General features: G+C 42.0%; 1 protein-coding gene across 9 annotated transcripts in view; it reads left to right on the top strand.

Moving 5' to 3' along the window:
* The window catches only part of Clip1 (CAP-Gly domain containing linker protein 1), a 111,724-nt gene that overhangs the window by 61,980 nt on the left and 35,750 nt on the right, over positions 1-13,994 (top strand). For 6 of the 9 annotated variants that reach the window (XM_035443320.1, XM_035443318.1, XM_035443319.1 and 3 more), the window contains 7 exons: positions 1,164-1,221; positions 1,677-1,760; positions 3,136-3,292; positions 5,407-5,572; positions 5,659-5,874; positions 7,937-10,204; positions 11,513-11,629. In XM_035443320.1, the coding sequence (XP_035299211.1) occupies positions 1,164-1,221; positions 1,677-1,760; positions 3,136-3,292; positions 5,407-5,572; positions 5,659-5,874; positions 7,937-10,204; positions 11,513-11,629 (3,066 nt within the window). The remainder of the gene's footprint in view (positions 1-1,163; positions 1,222-1,676; positions 1,761-3,135; positions 3,293-5,406; positions 5,573-5,658; positions 5,875-7,936; positions 10,205-11,512; positions 11,630-13,994) is intronic. The other 3 variants (XM_027413982.2, XM_027413981.2, XM_027413980.2) reach the window with 1 other exon arrangement.

Genomic DNA, 13,994 nt, shown 5'->3' with positions numbered 1-13,994 from the left:
TTCTTCTACATGCTCTTGGAAGAACAAATGCTACCCGAAGCCTAGCTTTGTGAATGACATAAGTGGGCACTCTGTGGACTTACGCTAGCTTATGTGCTCATCTTTCAATAGTCTCTGTTAGAAATATTCATTAAAAAATGTTTTGGGGATGCTGGAGAGATGACTTGGTTGTTAAGAACACTGGCTGTTCTTGCAGAGGACTCAGGTTCTGTTCACAGCACTCACATGGTGGCTCACAACCACCCACTACTCTGGTTCCAGGGTGTCTGTATCCTCTTTCTGCCCTCTGTGGGCACCAGGCATGCATGCAATACATAGACATACATCCAGGCAAAACACTCATACACACAAAATCAAATTAATCTTTTAAAAGTTACCATGTTACAGCTACTTCAAAATTTATTTCAGGAAAACCAGAAAAGTTCTAGCTTAGCTTGCCATCATGTTCAGAGCAGGAGACCTTCCTCGTAGGTGACGACAGGTGGAACAATCTGCTCATAAAGTTGTGGATGAAGATATTAGGCTTGAATTTAGTTCATATTCCTCTGGATACTCTCAGCGGAAAGAAACCCAGAACTCTTTCCCTATTGTTCAGGCAGATTCTTTTCTTTTTGTACTTTTTCTTTTTTTCTCTTTTTTTTTTGTAGAAGGGATTCAGCCTAGGGCTTTGCCTTAATAGGTAAAATACCACTGAGCTACATCCCCATCCTTCAGGCAGGTTTCAGAGGAGAAGGCAGCTCTTGGAGGGTTAGTCATGACAAAGCATCTTCCCGCAGCGTGTGTGCGTGTGTGTGTGCTTGTATAAGTGTATATGCGTGTGTATGTGCGTGTGTGTATATGTGTGTGAGTGTATGTGTGTGTGTGTGTGTGCATGTGCGTGTATATGGTTGTGTGTGAGTGTGTATGTGTATGAATCAACTTACATATATATACCCAGTCATATACTTGTGTACAGATACATATGCATGCATACACATGCAAACCCACTCGTGTGTGCACATGTGCACAATACACAGTTGGTAGTTCATTGGTGTCTACATGTTTGAGGTGTATAGTCTTAATGAAACAGGCTACAAAAATAAATACTATGGTAACTCATAGACACATGTAGTCTTTATCAGCTGAGATCCTTGTGTGATCAATATCTGATTTTTTTTCTTCAGAAAGAAAAGTTTGCTGGTGCTTCAGAGGAGACTGTCTCTGTTCAGAGATGCATGCAAGGTACGTCTCACTGAAGTCTGAAAGCTGTGTCATTAGGTGGGTGGGGCCTGGCTTTGGAATTGCATAGTGTTGCTAATTGTCATCATCTTGGAAGTTATACAATGAACAGAAAAACTGCATTCCATTGATTTCCCAAATCTTCAAACTCCAGAAATAGTCATGTTTTCTTTTGACCTAAGGCTTGTTGAGTGTTGCTGAGAAGGATGATCTTAGCTGAGCTTTTGCTTCTGGTAAGCTTTGGGTTTTGACTGGAAGGAAAGAGATGCCTAGGAAAGGCATAGGGCCTCATGATGTGCCAGTGTGGGGAGGCAGCAGAGCTTCATGCCTCCCTGTCACTGCAGTGTGTGATTGGCAGGGCCCTCATGAGCATATGCTTGGTTGTGTTATAAGCCAGCCAAGCTCTGGGTGACCTATGGAATGTGATATATATTAAACTTTTAACTTTATCCTAATAGACACTGTAAATAAACTGCATCAAAAGGAGGAAGAGTTTCACATGTTGTCTTCTGAACTGGAGAAGTTGAGAGGAAATTTAACAGGTAAGTTGATGTCATCTGGTGACAAGCTATTAAATACAATAGAGTGTCTAGGATAAGACTTTATGTTAAATTGATTGTGTGTCGGTATTTCTGGGGCTGGAGAGATGGCTCAGAGGTTAAGTGCACTGACTGCTCTTCCAGAGGATCTGAGTTCAATTCCCAGCAACCACATGGTGGCTCACAACCATCTGTAGTGAGATCTGGTGCCCTTTTCTGGTGTGCAGACTTACATGGAAACGGGATGCTGTATACATAATAAAAAAGACTTTATGTTATAGTCAGACACTGCATCACTCTGTGTGCCGGCCTAACACTTGGTCTGTAACTCTGTGCATTTCCTCTTTCCTCTGTTTTATAAAAAAAAAAAAACAAAAAAAACAGGATCTACCACTGCTGCTGCTGCTGTCCTTGTTCAGTGTTTCACACAGACAACCACACAGATGACTGATTACTTCCTGCTCTACCCTTACCCTTTTGTTTCTTCTCAGTACAGTGGCCAGAGAGTCAGATCATGTGACTTTTCTTCCATCTCACTCACTAGAGGTGCAGTCCTTGCCCATTAAATCCCATATCTCAGCCGGGCGTTGGTGGCACATGCCTTTAATCCCAGCACTCGGGAGGCAGAGGCAGGAGGATTGCTGTGAGTTCAAGGCCAGCCTGGTCTCCAGATTGAGTACCAGAATAGGCTCCAAAGCTACACAGAAAAAAACCCTGTCTCAAAAACAAAAACAAAAACAAACCCCATATCTCCAGGAGTTTGTCTTAGGCTCTTCTTCCCCTCACCCACTGCACTCTGGCCATATCAGCCTCTTTGCTTTTGTTGCACATGTCAGGCCATGTGCTGCTTGGGAGCCTTTGACTTGCTTTCTGCTTCCTATCCTTTCTTCAGGTCTTTACTTACATGTTACCAATTCAAAGGGTTCCATGTCATATTTTACTCTTTCCTTCTTTCTTCTTTTTAAGATTTTATTTATTTATTACGTGTATAATATTCTGCTTCCATGTATATCTGCACACCAGAAGAGGGCACCAGATCTCATAACGGATGGTTGTGAGCCACCATGTGGTTGCTGGGAATTGAACTCAGGACCCCTGGAAGAACAGTCAGTGCTCTTAACCTCTGAGCCATCTCTCCAGCCCCACTCTTTCCTTCTTTCAACATACTTTCTCTACTTCCAGTTTCTTCCCTTAGCACTCAGCTCTTTGTATTTATATTGTTCCTGTCTTTATTCTGCTTTTTGTCTGTCTTTGCTAGAATGTGATTCCCATGTATGCAGAGATGGCTATCTGCAAACATCCCCAGGATAAGGATACATTCAGTAAATTTTTATTGCTATTAACACAGCAGTGCTATTTCTTTTCTGTATATATTCAGATATGGAGGCAAAATTTAGAGAGAAGGATGAAAGAGAAGAACAGCTGGTAAAGGCAAAGGAAAAATTAGAAAATGACATTGCAGAAATAATGAAGATGTCAGGAGATAACTCTTCTCAGTTGACAAAGATGAATGATGAATTACGTCTGAAGGAAAGGTATGTCTGACTGTGCTGGAGAGTACGCCTGTTTTAGAGTAGGCTCAGTCATAAAGTCTTGAACTAAAGGCTCTGGGCTGCTGGGTGGACATAATCCTAGCACTTGGGAGGCAGAGGTAGGTGGATCTCTGTTAGCTCAAGGCCAACTTGCTCTACAAAGTGAGTTCCAGGATAGTCAGGGCTACATAGTGAGACCCTATCTTTTTTTTGTTGTTGTTGTTGTTCTGGGACAGGGTTTCTCTGTGTAGTCAAAAGTCATTCCTCTAGCACCTTAAACCCTTTTTAAAGATAGGGTCTCAGTGGCTTGGAACTTGTTGAGTAGGCTACACTAACTTGCCAGAGAGCCCCAGGGATTGGTTTGTCTTTGTTTCCCTAGTGCAATCCCACCTGGCTTTTTGACATGGGTTCTGGGATTGAACTCAGGCCCATATGCTTGCAAAGCAAACACATTACTATCTCCCCAGAGCCTAGCTGGTTCTCTTTAAGCAAGATTATTTATGGTAATTACTATTTTTTCTTTTCCCAAGGGGCACTTAAATGTCTTTTGGTAACTTCCTTTACTGAAAATTTGAAACTTATTTCCTTTAATATTTTTCTTAAATTTTTTTAGATGAAAAAACCTGTAATAAAATATTTTAAGATTTGTTTATTTTATGTGTATGTGTTTTTTGCCTATCCATATTTAAGTGTACCATGTGCATGCAATGCCTTCAGAGGTCAGAAGAGGGTGTCAGATTCCCATAAACTGAAGTTATGGATGGTTATAAGCCAACTTACCTGATTTGAGACAGTCTCTGTATAACCCTGGCTGTCCTGGAACTTACTGTGTAGACCACACTGACCTTCAACTCCCAGGAATCTACCTGCCTTTGTCTCCCAAGTGCTAGGGTAAAAGGTGTGTACCACCATACCTGGCGTAATATATATATCTCAACTCATGTTTCTTTATTGATCTATTAATATAGAGTAGTAAATTCTTGCAATTATAATAATTGTTACTCTAAATGTATTTATAATAATCACAGTTAAAACTCTCCAGGCAGGTCATTTTCAAATCTGTCTTGATTTCAGTATAATTACTCATAAATTTTGCAATCTGTTAAAGTTGGTTTTTTAAAATAATTTATTTATTATTTTATGTACATTGGCATTTTGCCTGCATGTATGTCTGTGTGAGGGTGTCAGATCTTGGAGTTATACCCAGTTGTGAGCTGCCATGTGGGTGCTGGGAATCGAACTGAGGTCCTCTGAAAGGACAGTTAGTGCTCTTAACCACCCAGCCATCTCTCCAGCCCAATATAGTTGCCCCCCCACCCCAGACAGGGTTTCTCTGTGTAGCTTTGGAGCCTGTCCTGGCACTTGCTCTGGAGACCAGACTGGCCTTGAACTCACAGAGATCCGCCTGCCTCTACCTCCCGAGTGCTGGGATTAAAGGCGTACGCCACCAACGCCCGGCTGATATAGTTGTTTTTTATAGTATATTTCTAATATAACTCTTCAGTTTAAAACATGCAAAACATGGGACTGGAGTTATGGCTCAGAGGTTAAGGGGGCTAGCTGTTCTTGCAGAGGTCCTGAGTTCAATTCCCAGCAGCCACATGGTGGCTCACAGTAATCTTAATGAGATCTGGTGCCCTCCTCTGTCATGTAGGCATACATGCAGGCAGTGGAGTGTGTACATAATAAATAAATGACTCTTTCCTTCTTGCTGTTTAAAAAAAACACACACACATGAAAAATCTAGCTGTCAGGATGGCTCAGTAGATAAAGTGCTTGATGCATGAGAATGAGAGTTCAGACCCCCAGAATCTAGGTAATCCCTGAGTGCCTACAATGAAATGGGAGGTGGAGATGGGGATCTCCCAGCATGAAGCAGTAAACAAGAAACCCTACTTCAAACATGGTAGGAGGTGAGGACTGGAACCCAAGGCTACCTTCCGACCTCCATGTGCTGTGCCTGGACTCACACATGAACATACACACAGTGACCACACACACACACACACACACACACACACACACACACACACACACACACATGCCCATTGCATGTACACATAGCATATGCACACGTATAAGAACTATCTGATAACTTAAATTGAAACTTATTCTAGATCTGTGGAAGAACTACAGCTAAAACTTACAAAGGCTAATGAAAATGCAAGTTTTCTGCAGAAAAGTATAGGGGAAGTTACTCTTAAAGCTGAACAGACCCAGCAGGAAGCAGCTAAAAAGCATGAAGAGGAGAAGAAAGAATTGAAGGAAAAGTTGTTGGAACTGGTAAGGAGAAGTGAGGGACTGCTGGTAAAGTGTGTGGGTCATCACTGTGTGGCCAGATGCCTTACCCCTTCCTTTTGGTTCTTTAGGAAAAGAAGATGGAAACAAGCCACAACCAGTTTCAGGACCTGAGAGCCAAGTATGAAAAAGCCAGTTCTGAGACAAAAACGAAGCACGAAGAAATCCTGCAGAAGGTACAGAAGATGCTGGTAGACACAGAGGAGAAACTGAAGGCTGCTCAAGAGGCGAACAGAGGCCTGATGCAGGACATGGAGGAACTGAAAATGCAGGCAGACAAAGCCAAAGTATGTTCTGGGGCAGAAATAGTAAAATTGTGTTATGTCTTAGCTAAGTTGCATGTGGAGTCTACAAGGGAGCTTAGGAGTGTGTGTGGTCTGTTCAACTCTGCATGCATGGCAGAGTGGTAAACTGCATCTTTTGTGGCTTTCAGTGTTTTGTGCCAGCTGTTCTTCCTTGTAGGGGAGGGTAATGGCTATAGGTCTTTCCCTGAATGTACTGTATAGCCATCACCACCCCTTGTGCTGCTTGTCCCAGCAGTTACAACCTCTTACTGTTGCCTGGGCTCTGTCTGCTTGCTTGCAGTAGACTCTCTGTTTGGGAAAGCATCTTCTGGTCTTGGCTGAGCCTGCTCCCCCTTGTACTAGGGTGCAGAGAGACAAAGGTTGGAAAAGCAGGAGGCAGAGGCGTTGTAGGCATTGTAGAGGAGAGCCGCTGGCTAGCAGAGTCTTACAGGAAGACTTAGAACTCAGAAGAGGACTTTGAATGTCCCCAGGAAAGCTCTGTGAACTTGCTGACAAGCAAGCTGCATTCAAGTAAATCAAGAAAATATCTTATTAGTTGGAAATAGTTAGAACTGGTATATTGAGTTTCACTTTATGGTGTCAGGATTGTATTTGCACCCCAATATGTTCTTTGACTTTGGTAACTTAGTAAAGTTTACCCTTTCTGCTACTATTTAACTTTTTTATTGCTCAAAAATTATTTTAAATGTTTATTTTTATTGCATTAGAAAAATGCTTATGTATAAGTTTACTAGAAAGAAATTATGAAAGAGAACTTGAGACTATTAAAACTCTTGTTAGGGCTAGGGATGTGCCAACCTACTCTGCCCTAGTATCAAATCTCAGGACCAAAACAGAATAGCAACACAAACCTCATACTGTCTGTTAATTAAGAGTACCATGAGGTAGTACATGTCAAGTGTAATGGGTGTATTCCCCCCTTTTCTGCATGCTGTCAGAGCTTTCTCCTATGCCCTCTTTTCTCAGAACACCCAGCTTGATACATCAATTATTGGTAGATGTGATTCCCATGTTTGATGATGTCTGTGTAGTCCCCCATGTCTCAGCAGCTTCCAGTTTTGTTGACTGTACCACAGCATTCTAATGGCTTGTGTGAAGCTGCACTGACTTTGGCAGTTTTATATATAAACCTTTTGGTTAAAATACCAGAATCATTCCTCTTACAAATTTGTCATCTAGATACTTGATTTTAGTGAGTTACAAACTCTGGAGAGTCTGTTGAGACCTAAGTAGGTCTCCCCAAGGAAGGTTAGGTGTGCAGTCTGTAAGCCTTTTTTCAAGAGGCCACAGAGCCAGTGAGCCAGTGACTCAAAACTCTGCTGTTTATTCCAGTAGCCACTAGCTAGATGAGACTGTGCAAAGCTAAGTTTGTACAGCAGAAAATTCAATCCTCTAGGTGCATCCAGTGCATTCTGAGAGCTTATTGGTCACATGTCTACCATGTACAGGAGTATGAATAACATGTTATCATTTATTTCATCATAGAAAATTCTGGGTAGTGCCAATATAGACATCATGAACTCATCTTATAAATAGTACATTTGAAAACATTTCATTGTAGCCAGCAAAGCCTAGAAATCAGTCTGCACTTGAGTACTGTATATATGATGCTGGCACTGACACTTTTAGCCTGTTGACTCCTCTTCCTACTAGGGAAGGCCTTAAACATTTTGATTAAAAATACCCACCTACTTAAGCTTCACTGTCTTTTGTTTTTGAAAAATTTTAATATGAATCTTTTCTGAGATAGAAATAATCAGACAGAACAGTAGGAAAGTCTTATCCCTAGTGATTTGTCAGAAATGATTTCACACATCGTTTCAAAGAGCAAAAGCTAGTAGGCACTTTGCATTTAATTTTGCTTTATAGTATCCCTTTATGCAGTACTTTTCTTTTTATCCCTTTGTTATTCAGGTAGTTTTTATGAAGCTTATTGTAGAAAATTCTAAACTTTCATGCCTTAGGCCACATTAAGTTATTTGGGCTTGCATTTGTCTGCTTGATTTCATTTTGTTCCCATTCTTTCCATCTTTTGTCCCTGTAGTCGCTAACTTATTTGTTAACATCAGCCAAAAAAGAGATTGAAGTAATGTCAGAAGAGCTGAGGGGTCTGAAATCAGAGAAGCAGCTTCTTGTGCAGGAGGCGAATGCTTTGCAGTTAGAGAAAGGTTCACTTTTATCAAAGCTTGTAGAAGTGGAGACCAAGATAACTTTGCTTCAGGAAGACCAACAGAAACTGTGGGCAGTAAATGAAACCCTCCACTTAGAGAAGGAGAAAGTCTCAGAAGAAAAGCAAGTTGCTGAAAAGTGTTATCAGCAGGAGCATCGGGATAAAGAGTCCCTAGCAGTTGAGAGAGAGAAACTGCTTAAGGAAATCAGTGTTGTGCAGGAGGAGCTCCTGAAGATGCACATGGAGAATGATGCCCTGGAAGCCTCCAAGGTGAGCATGCAGGTGCTCATCGAGGAGCTCCGCTTTTGCAAGGATAAGCTGATGGCCATGTCCGAGAAGGCCCGGGCAGAGAAAGAGCAACTGGAGGGGCAGGTCAAGAAGCTCACTGCCGAGAACATGTTCTTGTCCAAAGACAAAGATGATGTCATTCAAAAACTTCAGGGTGCTTATGAGGAGCTTGTCAAGGACCAGAAAGCCTTGGTCCAAGAGATCGATGAGCTCACGACTGAGAAGAAGTCAGCCGCAGAGAAGCAGATGAGCCTTGATAACACCTGCCTCACTCTAAAGGCAGAGCGGGAGAACCTTCTCCAGAGTAACAGAGACCTGCAGTTTGAGAAGGATACGCTGCGCCAGGGCCAGGAGAAGCTAAGTGCCAGCTTGGAGGCCACTCTGCAGGTCAAACAGATGCTCAGCACGGAGGCAGAGACCCTGCGCACGCAGCTGGACTGTACCAGCAAAGCGCTGAAGAAGGCGGAGCTGGAGATGAGACAGCTCCAGACCACCAACGCAAGCCTCACAAAGCTCCTGGAAGAGATTAAGACCTGTCGGGCAATCACAGACTCAGAGTGTATTCAGCTTCTCCATGAGAAGGAGAGTTTGGCAGCCTCTGAGAGGAAGCTCCTGGCGGAGAAAGAGGAACTGTTAAGTGAAAATAGAACCCTCGCTGAAAAACTCAGCAAGCACTCGGAAGAGGCCGCTCATCTTGAGATGAACCTAAATGAGAAGATCACGTACTTGACTTCTGAGAAGGAGATGGCTTGTCAGAAAATTGCTAGGCTTAAAAAGCAGCAGGATAGCCTCTTGAAAGAAAAATCAGCACTAGAGATGCAGAATGGAGATTTACTTGCTGAGAGGGAAAATTCTATCAAAGCCATAGGAGATCTTAAAAGAAAGTATGACCAAGAAGCTGCAAACAGACGAATAGCTGTGCAAGAGAAGATGAAACTGCTCGGTAACATCGATGCTCTGAAGAAAGAGCTTCAGGAAAGAAAGCAGGAAAACCAAGAGCTGGCCAACAGCAAGTGCGACCTCTCCTTGATGCTGAAAGAGGCTCAGGATGCCAAAAAGAATCTGGAAAAAGAGCACACTAACATGATGCAAGCCAAGGAGAACTTGAACGCTGAGCTGAAGACTTGCTGCTGTGAGAAGAACATCTTGCTGAGGGATGGCTTGAACCTGCAGGAAGAGTGCCAGAAACTAAATGAGGAGATAGGTGAACTTCAGCAGACTTTAATTCTAGAGAAGGAGGCCAGGGCAAAGGAAAACGAGACTTCTTTATATGAAAACAACAAGCTTCATGGGAGAATGGTGCTCTTGGAGGAGGAGATACAGGGGTTGAGGGCATGTACTGAGCAGCTCCAGACTGAGAATTTTACACTTGTCCAAGAAAAGACAAACTCAGAGCAAAAAGTAGTGGAAATCATTAAGGAAAAGGAGCTCCTGAGTGCAGAAACAGCTCAGCTCGCTGCCAACATTGAGACCCTCAAAAGCGACTTTTCTGCCCTTTCCAAGTCCAAGTTAGAATTGCAAGAACTACACAGCTGCCTCACCAAGATCCTGGATGACCTCCGCCTGAACCATGAGGTGGCTGTGACTGAGAGAGCTGAGGTGCTTCAGGACAACAAGAACCTCCTGGCTGAGAAACGAGAGCTGATGCTGAGAAATGAAGGGGCCCTGAAGGAGAAGGAGAAACTGGAAGAAAGCTACTTCATCCTCCAGAAAGAGATTAGCCAGCTGGCCCAAACCAACCGCCATATTTCAGCCAACCTCCTAGAATCCCAAAGTGAAAACCGTACTTTGAGAAAAGACAAGAGCAAGCTTACCCTTAAAATTAGAGAGCTTGAGACCCTTCATACATTCACGGTAAAGTGAGAAGTTCGAGTATTGAGTACCCAGACTCCTCACTAACTGCACTAACACTAGTGGCTTAGGTGATTTCTCTTCTTTGCAACCCAAGGGAATCCACCTGAGTAAGCCAGCTGTGTGTGTATGTCCAGCTTTTCATTACCACCAGGAAGGTAGATTTCATTACTCAATGTCTAATTGTAGTAGTCTCTCCTCATTTCAGAAAAAACTGAAAACTGTGAATAAAAAAAGATTCATTTCTTTTTTTCCTTTAATTTAAGGAGAAGCTGTGTTAACTGTAAAAGTTAACTGTTTCTTGGAGATTTCAGAGCAGTATTAGAATGTGCACACTGAAATACACTCTACTATTTGGCTTTTATTTCATTCATTATTCTGTCCATTTGAAGGTAGAGGATCCCACTGAAATCTCTGTGGCTGATAGTAGAGCACGAAGAATACAAAATTCTCATGAACATTATTAAACCTACCAAACGAAATTGTAATTAATTGTCTTAAAAAGTTTTGCTGGGCGTTGCTGGCGCACGCCTTTAATCCCAGCACTCGGGAGGCAGAGGCAGGCAGATAGATCTCTGTGAGTTCGAGGCCAGCCTGGTCTCCAGAACGAGTGCCAGGATAGGCTCCAAAGCTACACAGAGAAACCCTATCTCGAAAAAAAAAAAAAAAAGTTTTATGATTATTTTGATACTTAGTAGCTAAGAATTTGTATTCCTATATATACATCTTTTTTATTCACAGACACGGTTGTATTCATTGCTCAGTTTCTCTCATAGATTTTTCCCATTCCATGCTTCTCATGGAACACTGGAGCCTTAAGTTATAATTGCCCAAATAATTTATATTATATGAAAACTTCTTAGCTTAAGTTGAGTGAGCCTCAAATTGAAATAGCCAGAAAAATATTCTACACTTACACCAATAAATTTAAGAGCCATTCAGTTATTTAGGGTTGTTACTCTTCATCACCACCAAATAGCTTGTCAAATATATGAGTCATAATGGTGAGCACATGCTTGTCAGTGGAACTTGGAACTTGGATGTAGGTTTAGAGGGATGTGAGAACGCGAAGATGGTTTTAGAGTTGACTTCCTGAAAAATGCCATGGGAAGGGTCCATTACCTTGTTCTTCACAGTACAGACCCTGCCTGTCTCAGTTTGTTTGGTTTAGGGTTGATGACTCTCATCCTCTGTGTGCTGCTTAGCCACACAGACTTTGAGAGCTGCCTGGACAGTGCCATCTCAATGCCCCTGTTGGTGCCAGGAGAAAGTGCCCTTTCAGTTTCCTCACTTGTGTCTCTTTGTGCTCAGGCTTCTCAGACTGCAGAAGATGCCATGCAGATCATGGAACAGATGACCAAGGAGAAGACAGAAACGCTGGCCTCCTTGGAGGACACCAAGCAAACAAACGCAAAACTACAGACTGAAGTAATCAGATTTCAATTTCATTTGTTTGTTCAAAGAACAGCTTGCCGACTTCATGGAATGTTTGGTTACTTAACTCTAATGTCTTTTTGAAGTGTGGACTTATAAACAGGTTTGATCTATGTTAGAGTTGAATGTACATCATGCCATGATAATGTTGAATAAAATGTGTTACTTCATTATTTACTTAATAGCACTAAACGATGAATTCAAGGTGGCTCTAGATATGGTAATGAATGCCTATGGACACAGTACTTGGGAGATGGCAGCTGAAGGATTAGGAATTCAAGGCTAGTCTGAGCTACATGAGATCCTGTCTAAACAAGCAACCTACCTCAAAAATGAAAATAAAGCTCTAATATTGTGGCATTCTTAGATAACTACTTAATGATGGCATTTTCTAAGTTTTCATATCCTTCCTTTTTATTCTACACATTTCCCCCCTCAATGTTCTCCTAGTTTGGAGCTACCAATTGTCATTTCCCTAGCCCCCATATAGGCTTTTTCCTGGCCTAGTTCAATATTTACATCCTTTTGTGTTATCTTGAACGAGTCATTTCTAGAACTGGGTCAAATTTGTTACCTCAGGTTATTTTTGTTCTGTCTACAAGTAGCATTTCCCTTTGGGCCTTTCCTTGATACTTTGTTCCCATTTTCCCAGCTCCTAAAAATCCTTTCTGAGCCTAGGAGTGGTGGCCATGCTTTTAGTCCCAGCACTGGGGAGGCAGGGGCAGGAGGATCTCTGTGAATTCGAGACCAGCTTGGTCTTACAAGAGCTAGTTCCAGGACAGCCTCCAAAGCCACAAGAAACGCTGTCTTGGGGGGAAAAAAATCCTTCCTGCAAAGCTACTATCTGAATAGTTAGTTGCTTCACTAAAGTGGGGTGATGTGAAGGATGTGAAGTTCTATATAGCTTCTGTTGCTTTTTCACGTCGCAGGCAGGTAAAACATTCAGAAAGTTGTTCGAAGGAAGGGACTTCCAGGTAGAATAGGTACATGAAGACCAGGCCTCCTCATGCAAAGCTAAAGATCACAACCTTCTAAAATGGATATTTGAGGAAATTATACATGTAATTATAATTACATGTATAATTACATGTATTATAATTATACAGGTAAATAAAAGATTACAGAATGCACTTAGATGCAAATTAAAATTAGAAGCCCAAAATAGGTTGTTTTCCTAGCAGATGGGTTCTCTGTCTGTCTGTTATTACAAGACCACAAGGTGGACAAGCTGTTTCTTGGGCCCATTACAATGCTTTATTTTCTTTGTTCATAAATCTAGGATGTTAAAAGAGCACTGAGGGGGCTGGAGAGATGGCTCAGAGGTTAAGAGCACGGGCTGCTCTTTCAGAGGTCCTGAGTTCAATTCCCAGCAACCACATGGTGGCTCACAACCATCTATAATGAGATCTGGTGCCCTCTTCTGGCCTGCAGGCATACATGGAGAACACTGTATACATAAATAAATAAATCTTTAAAAAAAAAAAAAAAGAGCACTGAAAGGAAGGTGGTGATGTTACAATTAGTGAGGTACTTTCTGGATTTCTGGTTGATGGCCTGTGCCATGACAAAGGGAGACAGAGCCCTCCTCTGGCTATAAACAATAAGGACAAAAAGCCCCAATTGCTAGCTTGGCCCCAGAAGTACACCTTGTATGGTGGATGAGTAGAATAAGTTCTCTGTCCTTGATAGATGCTCTATTCCTACAATTCCAACCACCTGACAGAGCTTCTGATCAGCCGGTTCTGCTCATGAAATGCCTGACTTTCCCACTAGAGGGCAGGCAGGCGCCAAGAGGGCTGCAGGACAGTGGTGGGATGGACTGTGAGAGAGTGCTCTGCAGTCTCACTGCATGGCTTCTTCTTCTTTGTAGAAATTGCAGATGGATAACAATTTTTCTCCCAATTGACAAATGCTTCATTCAGATAAATAAATTTTGTAATGAGAGTTGGGTAAGTTTAAAACTGAAAGTATCTCCTACATTACTAGTCAGTGAGTGTAAGAAAGGGGTTTTTGTTTTATTACAAAGATTGATCCTTGATAATGTCGCTGTTTGACAATCCATTTCTTGCTTTTTAAAGGTAGATTGCTTTGAATGGCACCCTCAGTACTTACTGAGGACTGTTCAAGAAACCAACCAACCAACAAACAAAAGCACACAAGACTAAAGACAGCTTCTGTTTTGTTGTACACTGGTGATTTAGTTTGACATTTTGGCCAGGTATATGGGAAATAAAGGACAGAACGGGGAGAAGATATGCAGTGTATAACCAACTTGTCCTTTGTAATCTCTTCTCCAGATGACTTCCTGACGCTTATTACAAATGACTAATTTCATCTATTTTTAAATACGTGTTTTCGT

The sequence above is a fragment of the Cricetulus griseus genome, chromosome 4 (assembly GCF_003668045.3).
Source record: "Cricetulus griseus strain 17A/GY chromosome 4, alternate assembly CriGri-PICRH-1.0, whole genome shotgun sequence".
Classification (NCBI taxonomy): Eukaryota; Metazoa; Chordata; class Mammalia; order Rodentia; family Cricetidae; genus Cricetulus; species Cricetulus griseus.
Note: the sequence above shows the minus strand (reverse complement) of the source record. Positions and strands in the feature narration are given on the sequence as shown.